The sequence below is a fragment of the Hemiscyllium ocellatum genome, chromosome 42 (assembly GCF_020745735.1).
Source record: "Hemiscyllium ocellatum isolate sHemOce1 chromosome 42, sHemOce1.pat.X.cur, whole genome shotgun sequence".
Lineage (NCBI taxonomy): Eukaryota > Metazoa > Chordata > Chondrichthyes > Orectolobiformes > Hemiscylliidae > Hemiscyllium > Hemiscyllium ocellatum.
Genome location: NC_083442.1, coordinates 14067644 through 14086553, shown reverse-complemented (window position 1 = coordinate 14086553; position 18910 = coordinate 14067644). Strand labels below are relative to the sequence as shown.

The window sequence follows — 18910 nt, the reverse complement described above, 5'->3', positions numbered from 1 at the left end:
CTTCTTAACATCACCTTTCAAACTTGCAACTTCCAATACCTAGAAGGTCAAGGGCAGCAGATATACAGGGACACCACCACCCGCAAATTCACCTCCAACACATATGCCATCCTGACTTGAAAATATATCTCTGTTTCTTCACTATCGCTGGGTTAAAATCCTGGAAATCCCTCCCCTAATGGCACTGCGGGTGTCCCTGCACCACACTGAGTGCACCAGATTAAGCTTTTATAATGACCAATATTTTTGCAAAGTGGTTGGAAGATCCATGCTTAGAAAGAAACTTGCATTAATGTAGCACCTTTCACAATTAACAGTCATCTAAAAATAATGGCGTAGCTAAAGAAGTAATCTGAAGCATAGTAAGTGTTGTAGGAAACTTGCCTCCCAATTACACACACTAGGATCCACAAAGGGTTTTGCGATAAAGAGCAGAGAATCTAATTTTAGGTATTGGCCAAGAGATGTATATTAGCCAGGACACCAGGGGAGCTCCTCAGGTCATTTTCAAATCTGATACACGAACACTATCTCCCTCTGAAAGGGCAGACATGGCTTGGGTTTATTATCTCATCCGAGGGACAGAACTATTGACAATGCAACAGTCCCTCAGCTTAGATTCAACACACATGGGCTACTGTTACGACATGGGATAAATTCTCCTGCTTAATTTAAAAGCAGCAACACAGAAAAGATGTATTCTGTGCAGCAATGGGTGAAAGTTCGATTGGTCAAGAACTAGTAAAAATTAACAACTTTATTTCTTAAAGTATAACAGACAATAATTAACAGCTATTTATAAGTCCTTAATCTAACCTATCTTTAACCTTCCATTCTACAATACTAGTCCGACAAAACCCCCGATTAAGATTTACCAAAATTTAACTTTTCAAAAAACCAATCAGATGTTGAATCTTCTTTTCTTCTTCTTAGGAATTTCTGCTTCAAAGGTTACTGATCAATAAAGGTACCTTTATGAGAGCTTTATTTCAGGCAGTCTTTTTACATGCTGGTGGCTTGGCAGTTCTCCTTCCAAATGTTCAATTTTCCCCAGTCTTATACCCCCAAACCATCAGATCATGTCATTGGCTTTTAAAATTGTCAATACACTAAATTCAAACTGGATTGGAGTTTGGTATTTTTCAGAGTATAATTTAAACTGATTGGCCTAATTCAAATCTGTTTTGTCATTTTCAGGCAACCAGCTACCCTAGCTACATTTCATCTTATTGAGAACACTCTGTCATGTCATTGCTAGCTTTTAATTATCTTAAAGGTACAGTACACCCACATCTTCATAACACTACAGACAATGGATTAAAGATAGACTGCAACACTGGATTTTTTGCCAGTCTACTGGCAGTCATTTCTACCTGTACGTATTTTCAAACTGTGCTTGGTATCCTGCACTGGCTCTTGGTTAAGCAATGCCACAAATTTAAAATTTTCATCCTTAATACAAATCCCGACATAACTTTGCCCCCTCCCTGCTTCTAAAACATCCACTAGCTTCATAACTGCTGAAATACCTGAATTCCTCCAATACTGACCTTTTTGCTTACTCCCTATTTTAGTTGCTCTACTAATGGTCGCTGTGCACTCAGCAATGAAAGCTCCAGACTCTGGGATGCCCTCCCTCAAGCTCGTTTTACATCTTTACAATGTTCCTTGAATCTACATTTTTTGAGAAAACATACCTTCTTTTCTGATACGGAAGCAAATTTTGTTCAATGATGTTTCTGTGGAAATCCTTGGAAGCCTTATCCATGTTAAAAGGTGCTATATAAACGCAACTTATTGTTTGCTAATTTATCCTTTCAAGTAAATGATGTCCTATAATGTTATTTTGATATGGACCATCTGAACCAGTAAACTGTATTTTCAGTTAGTAATGTAATTGAAGCAATCAAAATAATTCATATACAGAACTAAATACTTTGGATGCAATGCAGGCTGTGGAGCAGCCAAGGGTTTAAATGGTCTGTACACTGAATTATGGATATATGTCAGTAACTATAAGGTTATAAATAGAGGGATAACAACTAAATACGTTGTGTGAGCAGGGACCCTTAAATGTAAACACTAGTTCCTTTTCAATGACTGACTATATGCTGATCTTCTCTGACCTGTATCAATGTGGCAGTGTCCCATTGCATGCACTGTATGCTGACTCTTGCCATTCTCTTGCTGAAGAAAATCACTGGCCAATCTGTGAACTTCTGCAAATGTGCTCCTGTCTTCCACATCACAGGCATTCACCATCTTATTGGCAGTGTACAATGCTTGATAGCTACGCTGATTTTCAATGCCAAGGTGCTAGAGGGAGTTAAGGATAAAAGAGGGAACAAGTAGTACAAAAAGCTTTATAACTTCATAATGTTACAGCTAAAATCAAGAATACGTCTACAGAATGCGCTGAAGTTAGTTTAATGTCTTATCCAAAAGACTGCATCTCTAGCAATGCAGCACTCCATTAATACCGCACTGAGTTGTCACACTAGATTACACGCTGAAATCTCCATAGCAGGAAGTGAATCCACAAACTTCTAACTAAGAGGTGAGTCACAGCTAACACCATAGTTAGTTTTGCTTTCATGACTGGGGGAAAAGAAACGTATTTGATTTCTTGAATTAAAAAGATACAACAATGGTTCAACCAAGACTTAATGACAATGGAACCCCATTTCAGTCCAAACTAGAAGTATTAGTTTAAGTTATGTACCACTGTCAAAATCTGGATTAAACTGTGGTACGTGCCTAAACAGAGGCCAAGAGCTTAATATCCTGGAAGATTTGAATTTCTGCACAAAAACTGGTTCAGTTCACACTTCCCAGTGGGCAGATTTTTAATCTTAAAATTAAATGATCACGTATCCCAAAATGGCCTCTTTCCTCCGCCATGCAGCAGACCCAGTTCAGGGGCATGGGAGCTCATGACCAATGTGGATAGAGTACAGACTTTGCTAAACTTGTACCCTAAAAGATCAGAATGGCTTTGGTGGCAGAAATCTATAGACTAAATGTCTTCGAAAAGAGAGCCGTTTAAAATTTCATGTGGTAGTACTTGCTGCTCCTATAACTGTTGCCTTTTAGAAAATGCTTCAGTTGTCTCGACTGACCAATGGAGGTCAGTACACTACCATATAGCCGTACCTTTGCAATGTCAGAGAGGACCTCAAAGTCGATCAGCAGCTCATGAACGTCTCTGTTGAAGACAACCAGCTCAGCCTTGTAGAGAGTGAAATTGCGGTTCGGATCCGGGGCTGAAATCATCGAGCCCTGCCCTGCTCCAAACAATCCATTGCATGCCAGCTCCACATACAGCTCCAAGCTGCAGAGAGTATGCAAATACACCTGTCTGCAATAAATGCAACTCTGGACAAACACAGGCATCACAGTCATGAGAGAAGCTTGTAGATATGTCCATGGAACATCATTTACTAAATGAACTAATCACAGGTTGCAAACTAGCATGAAGTTCACCCTGCTATTTCATAACCTCCAGCCATTTTCCTATCTCCTTCCCTTAGACAACCTGGTTATGATTAACTAAAAAATCATTTACCAAATTGATAGGAAAAAATCGCTACCAGTATCTAACTGAGAATACATCCAACTCGGGCAAAGACTGGGACCAAAGTTCACCTGAAGTAGTAAAATTATACATTTTAAAAATGTATCCTACTCTGAGGAATCAGGATAACAAAGATTCTTTTCCACAGAATGTTTAATGTATTAAGATAATGGTAATTTTTTTTAATATCTAAAGAGAAACAGAAGCTTTTGGCAGAGACAGGGATAGAAATAGGGAAACAGCAGAAAGACAGAGGCAAAAAGACAGAGAGGAAGTCAGTGAATTAGAAAGACAGAGTATCAGACACATGAGAGAAAGTGAGAGAGGGAGCGAGATAGAAATAGAGACAGACAGATAGAGAACATAAGTGAATTCTCTGAAGCAAAACGAGAATTTAGAAGAACTCTAAGGAGAAATGTTTGCCAGTTATGGTATGTCCCAAGAGATAAAGCCATTAATTCTGAGATAATCTTTATAAGAAAGTTGAAAATCACACAACACCAGGTTGCAGTCCAACAGGTTTTTAAGAAAGGTTATGAAACCAATTGTTAGAGAACACTGAGTGATAATAGCCGAAACCCAAATGTGTATGAAAGCTAACCTGTGAGGTTCTTCATCTGTGAGTTTCTCCGTCAGGACATAGCTGATCTTCTCCCCTTCTTTGGTCAGTCCCTGATGGCATAATTCATTTTAGATGATTGAAGCAATATGTTTTAAAGAAATTCCTATGTACTTGATATTTAAGCTTTAATGAAGATTCAACGCTTGATTTTGTAACTATGTAACTGTACCTGAACACAGGGCAGCACAATGGCACAGTGATTAGCACTGCTGCCTCACAGTGCCAGAGACCCTGGTTCAATTCCCGCCTCAGGCGACTGACTGTGTGGAGTTTGCACAATCTCCCCGGGACTGCGTGGGTTTCCTTCGGGTGCTCTGGTTTCCTCCCACAGTCCAAAAACGTGCAGGGTAGGTGAATTGGCCATGCTAAACTGCCCGTAGTGCATGCTAAATTGCCCGCAGTGTTAGTGAATGGGTAAATGGGTCTGGGTGGGTTGCGCTTCGGCTGGTTGGTGTGGACTTGTTGGGCTGAAGGGCCTGTTTCCACGCTGTAAGTAATCTAATCTAATAAAATTATTCCTGTACTTTACCCTACACCATCCTTCCCAGTCATCCTGATCCAAACAGTTACAGAACCTAAATGTTGCTAAAAAGAAACTGATGCTGCCAAAGCTTAGCAAAGCAAAGGAATATGTTCAAGCCTTATGCCTCTTCTCAATTATCTGGAAGTTTATAGTCGCCTGTTACATTCGCCATGACAACACCTTGGACAAGCACAACTAGTTTGCCAAACTATTCCTTACGTAGCAATTGTTGTGATCATTTTAAATTTGGCATTCTTGTATTCACCCCATGCACAAGACATAAAGTTTCAATAACATGTCTTTCTCTTAAGCAACATTTAAGTATCCTGTTCCATCAGACATAAAGAAGGACAACATTTTACTCTTGGCTTCTATGTGCTGGCCACATCAAAATAGGTGAGGACATTTCCTCTAACCATAATTTCAACCAAAACCATTCATTTGATCTTTAATGCTTCCACAATTTCACTATAAATATTAAATACAGGATGTCATCTTGTCTGTTACTGAGATAGAAACGAGTGAAAGTTTTTCCACATATTTCCAAACAGCTAGAATATCCGCAAGTATTCAAAATGTTCCAGAAGGCAATAATGGCTTTTTTGGTATGACATAACACCAGAGAAAATGGTACACTGTGGAGTAGTGAGATTTAGAAATGATTGAATATATTGAAACCTTTCTTCTGCGTGCAGGGTTAGCAAAAATGAATGAAACACGCTAACAGACCTTGACTTGCTCGATTCCGTGAATTACTTCCCTACAGAGCTCTTCCATCATTCTCATTTAGTGTCTGAAAATTCTCTTACCTTCTCTGTCTGTCTCTCTCCCTCTCACTGTATTTGATATTCTGTCCCCCCACTGCCTTCCATTCGGTCTCTCTTTTCAGCTCTGTCTTTCTGCGTTACTCCCTATTATTGTCTCTGTCCCTCTCTCTGAATCACCCAATTCTCAATATTATAGGACATGCTCTGAGAAACTTACTACCCACATAGTGAGCCAACATCTGTCTATTCACTTCTGTCATTAAGCACAGGAACTGGAAAGACATAGTTTGATAACATGTTTTTATATCAGAAGATAATGACATTTTACGCTTTACAAAATTCCTCTACAGGATCATTAGAAATCCAAATTAACGGCACTTCTGATCATTAAATAAATGTGAGTAATACACACCAACACTGGGTATTTAATCTTCATATTCAGATTAAATATTGTGCGCAGGTGAGACATAATATTTTTGCATGTTTGTTGATAAAATTAGTAGACAAAAATGGCAGATTCTTCAAATTTTTGTGAGTGCTTCAAGTCCATGAATACTCAACAATAGAAAATAATTGTTCAATAAATACATTTGTGGCATACATTTGTAACAAGGATTTTTTTAATAGGATGTGAGGTATCTCTAACAAGATGAATTTCTTGTCTATCCTAATGGCCTTTGAGAAGATGGTAATGAGCCACTTTCTTGAACCTCTGCAATCCATGTAGCAAAGGTACACCCACACTTTTGTTATAAAAGGAAATTTCAGGAATTCATGAATGACAGTGAAGAAATGGTGATGTCACTCCAACATGCTGCGTGGCTTGAAGGTGGTAGTATTCCCACATATCTGCGGTCCTCGTCCTTCAAGATGGAAAATGTCCCACTTTTGGAAGGTGCTGTTGAAGGAATCTTAGTGACTTGCAGCAGTGCATCTTGTAGAGGTTACAGACCGCTGCCCCATAAGTGGATGGGGTGAATATTTAAGGCAGTCAGTGGGGTGCTGGCCAGCATCCTAGATGCTATCAAGCTTCGTGAATGCTGCTGGGAACTCACACATCCAGATAAATGGAGATTTGAGGGAGTCACTGAAGTTAATACATGTGACTCAAACAGTGTCATCAAAAATATATCCATGCAAAACAGCAAACATTAGACATTCTTGAGCTAAACAAGATTTGTGAAGGTTTGTAGCTCAAGTTGAGATTTAGGGTGTAGGTTTGCTCACTGACCTGTATGTTTGATATCCAGACCTTTCATTACCTGGCTAGGTAACATCATCAGTGGTGACCTGGCTTCACTTGGAGGTCACCACAGATGATGTTACCTAGCCAGGTAATGAAACGTCTGGATATCAAACCTACAGCTCAGCGAGCAAACCTACACCCTAAAGCTAAACAAGAGTTTAAATAAGTGAGTATGAGTTTATTAAATAAAAAAAGATACTTTTAATTCAATACCATACAAATTAATATACCAGACTCACCACAAAAAATACTGGAAATACACAGACACTGTGCAGGAAAAAGAAATAGCATTTCATCAGTTTTCCCAGTTCTGGTGAAAGGTCACAACCTGAAGTATTAACTCTGCTTCTCTCTTCATGAATGATGTCTAACCCATTAGTGATTCCAGAATTTTTAGGTATGTTTTCAGATTTCCACATTTAAGTCTCTACAGTATTTTGCTGTTGTCAATTTACCATACCTGTACTGGAATGCCATTTCTCCACAACAATGCTTCTCCGTCACTCTCCCACACAAAGTGCACCTCTTCACCTTTCCAAGCCTTCGGAATGGTCAGTGTCACCCTGAACCAGGACGTCCACCATCTACAGGAAAAAAGGTCAATTATGAGACTAGGAGAATTGACATCATATTAAATCTATGTGCAGACTTCCATTACACATGTGGCAGTTCCCCAGCACAAGAGAAAACATTTGCTATTTATAAAGATGAAATGAATGCAAACGAAATGAAAAAGTAGTATAATCTGGGTACAAGTAAACGAGACTGAACTGGAGAGCTAGGTTTTCATTAACACAAATTTTTGGAACAGAAAAGTATTTTTTAAAATTAATTAAAAATTCCTCAAATCAGGCAGTATGCCTTCCTCTTGTGTACTTACGTTGGTCCGAAGGAATCTCCAACCTTTGCAGGAATGAATTCTTGAATCAAAGCATTTTCATACGGGATGCGTGAGGGTGTCAGAAAATAGGAAAGTGATTCAACGGGACAGCAAGCACCAAACAGCCTACAAAAGACACAAGGGGAACGAGGTACAAATTAATGCCACCATCAGGGAATTCAAATCAAACTGTACAAGCATACTGCAGTATGTCAACAACGGTGGCACGGTGGCTCATGGTCAGCACTGCTGCCTCACAGCGCCAGGGACCTGGGTTCGACTCCAGCCTCGGGCAACTGACTGTGTGGAGTTTGCACATTCTCCCCGTGTCTGCATGGATTTCCTCCAGGTGTTCTGATTTCCTCCCACAGTCCAAAGATGTGCAGGTGAGGTGAATTGGCTGTGCCAAATTGCCCAGAGTGTAGGTTAATAGTCAGGGGTAAATATAGGGGAGTGGAATGGGTCTGGGTGGGTTACTCTCCAGTGGGTTGGTTGCTTAGATTACTTACAGTGTGGAAACAGGCCCTTCGGCCCAACAAGTCCACACCGACCCGCCGAAGCGCAACCATACCCCTACATATACCCCTTACCTAACACTACGGGCAATTTAGCATGGCCAATTCACCTGACCCGCACATCTTTGGACTGTGGGAGGAAACCGGAGCACCCGGAGGAAACCCACGCAGACACGGGGAGAACGTGCAAACTCCACACAGTCAGTCGCCTGAGGTGGGAATTGAACCCAGGTCCCTGGCACTGTGAGGCAGCAGTGCTAACCACTGTGCCACTGTGCCACCGTGCCGTGTGGACTTGTTCGGCTGAAGGGCCTGTTTCCACAGTGTAGGGTTTCTACAAAATTCTAAGCTGAATTGTTACAATCCTGTCTCATAGAATATAGAATGTATAATCGTCACTGGACAGAGGACTTGATTCTTTCAAGGATGGCGCCATATTGGTTGTGTTCCTGGACTGGTAACCCAGAGATCCTAATTAATGCTACAGAAACATGAGTTCAAATCCCACTATGGCAGCTGGTGGAATGTAAACTCAATGAATAACTCTGGAATACAAAGTCTGCATTAGTAATGGAGACCACAAGACTATCATCAATTGTCATACAAATCTAGGTGATTCACTGATAACGTCAGAGGAAGAAATCTCCTATCCTTAACAGCCTAGCTCAATATGTCTCCACATCCACAGCAAGGTGATTGTCTCTTAAATTCCCTCTGAAATGGCCCGGCAAGTACTTATAATAAAGCACAACAGAGAGAAAGAAAAACAATTACTGTATGGGACACCTACATTGGATCAGCTGCAATGGTTCAGCCCTCCCCCAGATACAGACCAAATTATGGATCAGATACGTGGACAATACATCCATTATCATTAAGTTAGAAAGCACACATTACCTTATTAACAGCATATTAGATTAGATTAGACTTACAGTGTGGAAACAGGCCCTTCGGCCCAACAAGTCCACACCGACCCGCCGAAGCGAAACCCACCCATACCCTTACATTTACCCCTTACCTAACACTAGGGGCAATTTAGCATGGCCAATTCACCTGACCCGCACATCTTTGGACTGTGGGAGGAAACCGGAGCACCCGGAGGAAACCCACGCAGACACGGGGAGAACGTGCAAACTCCACACAGTCAGTCGCCTGAGTCGGGAACTGAACCCGGGTCTCAGGCGCTGTGAGGCAGAAGTGCTAACCACTGTGCCACCGTGCCGCCCACCAGGATCAGGTTGACAGAGAAGAGGAGAAAGACGATCAATTCCCATTCTTAGACGTACTGATACAACGAATGAACGACGGTGAATTCCTTACCAGAGTGTGCAGAAAGGCGACACACACACACACAGACCAGATTCTCAAATACAACAGTTATCATCCCAATGTCCACAACAGAGCTGTGTCAATACTCTGTTTAAATGAGCTATAATACACTGCAACACCCCAAAACTCCGCAAAAAAGAGGAATACTTATAGAGTCATAGAGGTGTACAGCATGGAAACAGACCCTTTGGTCCAACCTGTCCATGCTGACCAGATATCCCAACCCAATCTAGTCTCACCTGCCAGCACCCGGCCCATATCCCTCCAAACCCTTCTTATTCATATACCCATCCAAATGCCTCTTAAATGTTGCAATTGCACCAGCCTCCACCACTTCCTCTGGCAGCTCATTCCATCCTCTGCATGAAAAGGTTGCTCCTCAAGTCTCTTTTATATCTTTCCCCTCTCACCCTAAACCTATGCCCTCTAGTTCTGGACTCCCCGACCCCAGGGAAAAGACTTTGTCTATTTATTCTATCCATGCCCCTTATAATTTTGTAAACCTCTATAAGGTCACCCCTCAGCCTCCGACACTCCAGGGAAAACAGCCCCAGCCTGTTCAGCCTCTCCCGATAGCTCAAATCTTCCAACCCTGGCAACATTCTCAAAAATCTTTTCTGAACCCTTTCAAGTTTCACAACATCTTTCCGATAGGAAGGAGACCAAAATTGCATGCAATATTCCAACAGTGGCCTAACCAATGTCCTGTACAGCCGCAACATGACCTCCCGACTCCTGTACTCAATACTCTGGCCAATAAAGGAAAGCATACTAAACGCCTTCTTCACGATCCTATCTACCTGCGACTCCACTTTCAAGGAGCTATGAACCTGCACTCCAAGGTCTCTTTGTTCAGCAACACTCCCTAGGACCTTACTATTAAGGTGTATAAGTCCTGCTAAGATTTGCTTTCCCAAAATGCAGCTCCTCGCATTATCTGAATTAAACTCCATCTGCCACTTCTCAGCCCAATGGCCCATCTGGTCCAGATCCTGTTGTAATCCGAGGTAACCCTCTTCGCTGTCCACTACACCTCCAATTTTGGTGTCATTTGCAAACTTAGTAACTGTACCTCTTATGCTTGCATCCAAATCATTTACGTAAAATGACAAAAAGTAGAGGACCCAGCACCGATCCTTGTGGCACTCCACTGGTCACAGGTCTCCAGTCTGAAAAACAACCCTCCATCACCAACTTCTGTCTACTACCTTTGAGCCAGTTCTGAATCCAAATGGCTAGTTCTCCCTGTATTCCATGAGATCTAACCTTGCTAATCAGTCTTCCTTTGCTAATAATGGGTACCCTAACAGCTTCATCTGCCAATGCCTGGCATACAAACAACACCAAGAAGACCTGTGCGCCCCAACAGTCTGACTACCCTACCTTATACTAGAAACATCTCAGAACTAACTACTAGATTCCTACACCTTCTGGGAATAATGACAGCACACAAACCAACAGCCACACATCGCCAGCTACTATCCAGGACAAAAGACCCTATACCCACACCATGCAGGACGAGTGTGATATACCATGCAGCAACTGTGGGAAACAGGAGATAGGATAAACAGGAAAGAAACCTGCCACCAGAATATATGAGCATCGGCTTGCAACAAAACAACATGATCAGTTCAACGTCATATCAATACACACTGACAATGAAGGACACCAACTTAACTGGGACATTACAATACTAGGACACGTAAAACTAAGACAAGTTCGAAAATTCCTGGAGGCCTGGTATTCATCCAATGGTTCCATAAACAAACATATTGAAAAAGGCCCCATCTATAGAACCAATAGACCTGCCTTGACAGACAGGACTGTATAAATTCTGGGCATATCACAACAGCACTTCATGTCGGTTACACAGCATTGAAGATGTCACCCAGACAGGAGAAGAAACTTTTGAGAAAAATCAACCGGCAACCAACAACTACAAATTATTTTGTTACAACCTCTTGAAGGGTATTTACTGTAAGTCTTCAAATAAAATGATCCAAGTATACCTAATCCTATTTGGAAAGGTATTTATTCACAAGGTACACATAGAGTGCAGTTAGAGGTTGTAGTTCTCGGCTGTTAACTTTCGAGAAATTTTGAAACATGTGCTTGTGTTCTCTTTGTTACCATGAGCAAGGTGTTAGATTTGTACAATTTTGCACTGTCGTTTGAATTTGTAGAGTGCTACATTTACAGGTACTGGATAGAAACCAGTACTTTGCAGACAGATAGAGCATGCACATGCGCGACATCTGTTTAAATGTTACGAAATAAATGTTGGCCATTCTCTGGTTCATTTCTGAGGACAATACCTTGATCAATCAGACCAATCTGTCTTGTTTCAAATTTAAACAAAGCTTGGCAATTAGCAGTCTGTCATCATTAACTGGTGCACGCTCCATGGCAACACTTCCACCAATCAGAAGCCACTTGCCACACGCTCCTCTCATACAGGTACAAATGTTGTTAATTTGTATTTACTTGGGTATTTTTTATAAATTGCCCTGATTAGTGACACAGTGGCTAGCACTACTGCCTCACAGCACCAGGGATCAATTTCACCACGAGGTGACTGTGTGGAGTTTGCACATTCTCCTCGTGTCTGCGTGGGATTCCTCCGGGTGCAGCGGTTTCCTCCCACAATCCCAAGATGTGCAGGTCAGGTAAATTGGCCCATGCTAATTCAGAGATGGGGAGGTTAGATGCATTAGCCATGGAAAATGCAGGGTTAGAGGGTAGGGGTGTCAGTATGGGTGAGATGTTCTTCAGCAAGTCAGAGTAGGCTCAACAGACCAAATGGCTGCTTCACACTGTGGGGATTCTATGAGTGCAAGATGAAAGGTTTTGATAAAATTTGTCTTTTTTACAGCAATACGAAATAGGGTTAGATATTGAATAGAATAGGAATTTACTGTCACTTATATTTTTTACAAAAAAAAAAGTGGTTTTTAAGTCACCACATTATAGCGCCTATATTAGTGAAAGAAGGCATAAAGGAAAAAAAGTAAAAGCCACCAAGACCAACAACTGAGGTGATGAGTTCTAAAAGGTCACAGCCTGAAATGCTAAGTTTGTCTCTCTCCATCCTCCTGACCTGCTGAAATTTATCATTTACTTCAGATTTCCAACATCTAAAGTAATTAAGGACTTGTATTATTGATAGCCTCCTTAATAATCTTTTCTGTTAGTGTTTATAAGGTGATAATTGCAGCGTTAGATGGGGAGAAGAAATGGGCAGAGAGGGTTAGGGAGATGTGGAGCAGGATCATTGAACAACATGCTCTCACCTGCTCCATGTTAGAATGTTGTTTGGACCATTTCTATGAGGGTAAATGGGAAAGGAGTGGAGGTTATTTTGGTAAATGGTGCTGGAAGAGCACCACTAATCCAGAATCTGGTTTCCAGCATGTGCTGTCATTGTTTTCACCTTGTAGGTTATTTTGGTAAAATGTGTTTTGGAATTTGAAAGTGACGTTCAGTGGTTGTGTCTATGTTGTTGGGGAGGAGCTGAAGGGTGAGAGGCTCAGCAGATGAGTGAATGTTTTGTTTTAAGATCTGAGAGATGAACACTGGTGAGGAGATGTGGTGTGATAAGGGTATGGTTATTGGGTGGGGGGGCAGTTCGAGATTGGGATGTTACTGAGTAGTTTTAGGTTGAGAGGGAAGGGTGGTGTGTGCATGTTTTGCAGCGAGTGATAATTAGGAGACTATATTTGGAGGGTGGTGTGGAATGAAGGTGGTCTGTATCTGTTCACAAGACTTCAAGGGATTATTTGGGAAGGAGTACCAACTTTGAGGGTGTTTAGGAGTGGGGTGTGTTTGGTGAAAGGGTCTGTTTTGGGGAGCATTGGAGGTGCTTTTGGGGGGCGTTTGGGAAGGGGTGCGTTTTTGGGGCTCGTTTGGCAAAGGGGGTCTGTTTTTGGGAGGAAGTGTGTATTTGGACGAGGAAGTTGTTCTTTAGCGAATATCTCTGACAGCAATTTTTAAGAAGATTTGTAGCTCAGGTTGAAGTTCTGGATGTAAGTTTGCTCACTGAGCTGGAGGGTTCATTTTCAGACGTTTCATCACCATACTAGATAACATCAGTGGGTCTTCAGCTTCACTGCAGGCTCACTGATGTTACCTGGTATGGTGACAAAACATCTGAAAACAAACCTTCCAACTCAGCAAGCAAACCTACATCCAGAATCTCTCTGATTTTGGCAGCATTTATGTTTTTTTCTGGTGAGGAAAGGATATTCTCTGGGGAGAAGAAACTGTTTTTACGGGGAAGTGTGTGTGTGGGAGTGAGAGGTGTGTGCTTTACTGGGAGGGATGGTTGGATGGGAGTTCTGTATTTTTAGGGAGATTTTGTGGGAGGGGGGTAGGGGGGTGGTTCCAATTTTGGGGAGGTTATGGGGACCACTATTTTTGGGGAGGTTGTAAGAGGGGGGTCTGTATTTTTGGAAAAGTTGTGTTGGGGGTGAGGTCTGTCTTTAAGGGAAGTGTGTGGGGTGTCTGTGATTTTCGGGAAGTTGTGTGTGGGGATGATGGCCTGTGACTTTAGGGAGGGTGCCTGCACTTGCGCGGATGTTCTTCGGGAGATGGTGTGAAGGGGAGGTATATGACTTTAGGGAGATTGTGTAGGGGTCTGTGATTGCAGGGATGCTGTGTGTGTGGGGGTGTGTGGTTTTAGGGAAGTAGCTGTAGACCTAAGGAGACTTTAGGGGTTGTGTGGCTTTAGGGACAGTGTGTAGAAAGGGCTCTATGGTTTTAGGGAAATTGCATGGGGGCTGTTGTTAGTTTTTAGGGAGATTGCGTGGAGTGGGTGTCTGTGGTTTCAGGGATGTTGTGTATGGGAGAGGTATCTGTAGTTTTAAGAAGAATGTAAGGGTGGGGATCTGCATGGGAAAGTGCATGAGTGGGTGTCTGTTGCAATCAGGAGATTGCGTGGGGGGTGTCTGTGGTTTCAGGGAGAATTTGCATGGGGGGTGTCTGTGGGTTCAGGGAGATTTTATGTGTGGGGTGTCTGTGGTTTGAGGGAGATTGCGTGGGGGTGTCTGTAGTTTCAGGGAGATTTTGTGTGGGAGGTGTCTGTGGTTTCAGGGAGATTTTGTGTGGGGGAATGTCTGTGGTTTCAGGGAAATTCTGCGTGGGGGGTGTCTTTGGTTACAGGGAGATTTTGCGTGGGGGGTGTCTGGTTTCGGGGAGATTTTGCGTGGGGGGTGTCTGTGGTTTCAGGAAGGTTGTGTGTGTGGGTGCGAGAGGTGTGTGTTTGTGGGGGAGTTGTTTGTGTGGGGGGCAATGTAACTGTGTGGGCAGGTGGGGGGTCTGTGTGGGGGTGTGGGGGGGTCTGTGTGGGGGTCTGTGTGGGGGTCTGTGTGGGGGTTGTGGGGGGGGTGGGGGGGTCTGTGTGAGGGTTGTGGGGGGGGTGGGGGGGTCTGTGTGAGGGGGAGGTCTGTGTGAGGGGGGTCTGTGAGCGGGGGGATCTGTCTGGGGGGGTCTATGTGGGGGTGGGTGTGTGGGGGGGGTGGGTGTGTGGGGAGGGTGGATGTGTGGGGAGGGTGGATGTGTGGGGAGGGGTGGATGTGTGGGGGGGTGGATGTGGGGGGGGTGGATGTGGGGGGGGGTGGATGTGGGGGGGGGTGGATGTGGGGGGGGTGGATGTGGGGGGGGGTGGATGTGGGGGGGGTGGATGTGGGGGGGTCTGGGAGGGTGTGTGGGGAGGGTGTGTGGGGAGGGGGGGATGTGGGGGGGTTGTGGGGGTCGGTGTGGAGGGGGTCTGTGTGTGTGTGGAGTGTGTGTGGGGTGTGTGTGGGTCTGTGGGTGGGGCTGTGGGGTGGGTGGGGGTCTGTGGGGGTCTGTGGGGGTGGGGGTTTGTGGGAGGGTGTGGTGTGTGGGGGGGCGTATATGTGGTGTGGGGTCTGTGTGGGGGGTGTATTTGTGGGAGGTGTGTGTGGGGGGGTGTACTTGTGTGCGTGTGGGGGGGTCTGTATGGGGAGTATTTGTGGGTGCGTGTGAGAGGGGGTATATTTGTGGGTGTCAGTTGGGGTCTGTGGAGGGGTGTATTTGTGGGTGTGTGTGGGGGGATGTATTTGCGGGTGAGTGCGTGGGGGCTGTATTTGCGGGTGCGCGTACGGGGGGGCTGTATTTGCGGGTGCGCGTACGGGGGGGCTGTATTTGCGGGTGCGCGTACTGGGGGGCTGTATTTGCGGGTGCGCGTACTGGGGGGCTGTATTTGCGGGTGCGCGTACTGGGGGGCTGTATGTGTGGGGGTGGTATATTTGTGTGTGTGTGTACGGGGGGGTGTATTTGTGGGTGTGTGTGGGGGAGGTATTTGTGGGTGAGAGTGTGGGGGGTGTATTTGTGGGTGTGTGGTGGATGTATTGTGGGTGTGGGTGTGTGGTGGATGTATTGTGGGTGTGGGTGTGTGGTGGATGTACTGTGGGTGTGGGTGTGTGGTGGATGTATTGTGGGTGTGGGTGTGTGTGGAGGGGTGTATTTGTGGGTGTGTGTGGGGGGGGGAGGTATTTGTGGGCGTGTGTGGGGGGGAGGTATTTGTGGGCGTGTGTGGGGAGGGAGGTATTTGTGGGTGTGTGTGTGGGGGGAGGTATTTGTGGGTGTGTGTGGGGGGGGAGGTATTTGTGGGTGAGAGTGTGGGGGGGTGTATTTGTGGGTGAGAGTGTGGGGGGGTGTATTTGTGGGTGAGAGTGTGGGGGGGTGTATTTGTGGGGGTGGTGTATTTGTGGGTGTGTGGTGGATGTATTTGTGGGTGTGTGTGGGAGAGTGTATTGGTAGGAGTATGGGGGGGTGTATTTGTGGCTGTGTGTGGCGGGGGTGTATTTGTGGGAGTGTGTGGCGGGGGTGTATTTGTGGGAGTGTGTGGCGGGGGTGTATTTGTGGGAGTGTGTGGGGGGGGTGTATTTGTGGGAGTGTGTGGGGGGGGGTATTTGTGGGAGTGTGTGGGGGGTGTATTTGTGGGAGTGTGTGTGGGGGAGGTATTTGCGGGTGAGAGTGTGGGGGGGTGTGGGGGGTGTATTGTGTCTGTGTGTGGGGGGGGTGTATTGGTGTGTGTGTGCGCGTGGGGGTGTATTGTGTCTGTGTGTGGGGGTGGTGTATTGTGTCTGTGGGTGTGGGGGAGTGTATTGGTGTGGGGGGGTGTGGGGGGGTGTATTTGTGTGGGGGTGTATTTGTGTGGGGGGGTGTATTTGTGTGGGGGTGTGGGGGGGGTGTATTTGTGTGGGGGTGTGGGGGGGGTGTATTTGTGTGGGGGTGTGGGGGGGTGTATTTGTGTGGGGGTGTGGGGGGGTGTATTTGTGTGGGGGTATGGGGGGTGTATTTGTGTGGGGATGGGGGGTGTATTTGTGTGGGGGTGTGGGGGGGGTGTATTTGTGTGGGGGTGTGGGGGGGTGTATTTGTGTGGGGGTGTGGGGGGGTGTATTTGTGTGGGGGGTGTATTTGTGTGGGGTGTGGGGGGGTGTATTTGTGTGGGGGTATGGGGGGTGTATTTGTGTGGGGGTGTATTTGTGCGGGGGTGTGGGGGGGGTGTATTTGTGCGGGGGTATGGGGGGTGTATTTGTGTGGGGGTGTATTTGTGCGGGGGTGTGGGGGGGTGTATTTGTGTGGGGGTGTGGGGGGGTGTATTTGTGTGGGGGGGTGTATTTGTGTGGAGGTATGGGGGGTGTATTTGTGTGGGGGTATGGGGGGTGTATTTGTGTGGGGGTGTGGGGGGTGTATTTGTGTGGGGGTGTGGGGGGGTGTATTTGTGTGGGGGTGTGGGGGGGTGTGTATTTGTGTGGGGGTGTGTATTTGTGTGGGGGGGTGTATTTGTGTGGGGAGGTGTATTTGTGTGGGGAGGTGTATTTGTGTGGGGAGGTGGATTTGTGTGGGGGTGTGGATTTGTGTGGGGGTGTGGATTTGTGTGGGGGTGTGGATTTGTGTGGGGGTGTGGGGGGGGTGGATTTGTGTGGGGGTGTGGGGGGGGTGGATTTGTGTGGGGGTGTGTATTTGTGTGGGGGTGTGGGGGTGTGGGGGTGTGTATTTGTGTGGGGGTGTGGGGGTGTGTATTTGTGTGGGGGTGTGGGGGGGGTGTATTTGTGTGGGGGTGTGGGGGGGTGTATTTGTGTGGGGGTGTGGGGGGGTGTATTTGTGTGGGGGTGTGGGGGGGTGTATTTGTGGGGGGGTGTATTTGTGTGGGGGTGTGGGGGGGTGTATTTGTGTGGGGGTGTGGATTTGTGTGGGGGTGTGGGGGGGGTGTATTTGTGTGGGGGTGTGGGGGGGTGTATTTGTGTGGGGGTGTGGATTTGTGTGGGGGTGTGGATTTGTGTGGGGGTGTGGGGGTGTGGATTTGTGTGGGGGTGTGGGGGGGTGGATTTGTGTGGGGGTGTGGGGGGGTGGATTTGTGTGGGGGTGTGGGGGGGGTGTACTTGTGTGGGGGTGTGGGGGGGGTGTACTTGTGTGGGGGTGTGGGGGGGGTGTATTTGTGTGGGGGTGTGGGGTGGTGTGTATTTGTGTGGGGGTGTGTGGGTGGTGTGTATTTGTGTGGGGGTGTGTGGCGGGGTGTATTTGTGTGGGGGTGTGGGGGGGTGTATTTGTGTGGGGGTGTGGGGGGGTGTATTGGTGTGGGGGGGTTATTTGTTTGGGGGTGTGGGGGGTGTATTTGTGTGGGGGTGTAGGGGGGTGTAGTTGTGTGGGGGTGTGGGGGGGGTGTATTTGTGTGGGGGTGTGGGGAGGGAGTATTTGTGTGGTGGGGGTGTGGGGGTGTGTATTTGTGTGGGGGTGTGGGGGGGGTGTATTTGTGTGGGGGGGTGTATTTGTGTGGGGGTGTATTTGTGGGGGGGTGTATTTGTGTGGGGGTGTGGGGGGGTGTATTTGTGGGTGGTGTATTGGTGTGGGGGTGTGGGGGGTGTATTTGTGGGGGAGGTGTATTTGTGTGGGGGTGTGGGGGGGTGTATTTGTGTGGGGGTGTGGGGGGGTGTATTTGTGTGGGGGTGTGGGGGGGGTGTATTTGTGTGGGGGTGTGGGGGGGTGTATTTGTGTGGGGGTGTGGGAGGGTGTATTTGTGTGGGGGTGTGTATTTGTGTGGGGGATGTATTTGTGTGGGGGTGTGGGGGGGTGTATTTGTGTGGGGGGTGGGGGGGTGTATTTGTGTGGGAGGTGTATTTGTGTGGGGGTGTGGGGGGGTGCATTTGTGTGGGGGTGTGGGGGAGTGCATTTGTGTGGGGGTGTGGGGGAGTGCATTTGTGTGGGGGTGTGGGGGAGTGCATTTGTGTGGGGGTGTGGGGGGTGTATTGGTGTCTGTGTGTGGTGGGGTGTATTGTATGTGTGTGTGTGGGGTGTATTGGCGTCTGTGTGTGTATGTGTGTGTGTGGGGGGGGGCGGTGGTGTATTGTGTCTGTGTGTGTGTGGGGGGGTGTATTGGTGTCTGTGTGTGGTGGGGTGTATTGGTGTCTGTGTGTGTGTGGGGGGGGTA

General features: G+C 46.3%; 1 protein-coding gene across 1 annotated transcript in view; it reads right to left on the bottom strand.

Annotated features, from left to right (window-relative positions):
- Positions 1-18910, bottom strand: part of man2c1 (mannosidase, alpha, class 2C, member 1) — a 120888-nt gene that overhangs the window by 101632 nt on the left and 346 nt on the right. Inside the window, exons 2-6 of the mRNA XM_060853843.1 lie at positions 7613-7738; positions 7193-7316; positions 4176-4246; positions 3154-3331; positions 2127-2316 (exon numbers count right to left, since the gene is read on the bottom strand). Coding sequence (XP_060709826.1) covers positions 2127-2316; positions 3154-3331; positions 4176-4246; positions 7193-7316; positions 7613-7738 — 689 coding nt within the window. The remainder of the gene's footprint in view (positions 1-2126; positions 2317-3153; positions 3332-4175; positions 4247-7192; positions 7317-7612; positions 7739-18910) is intronic.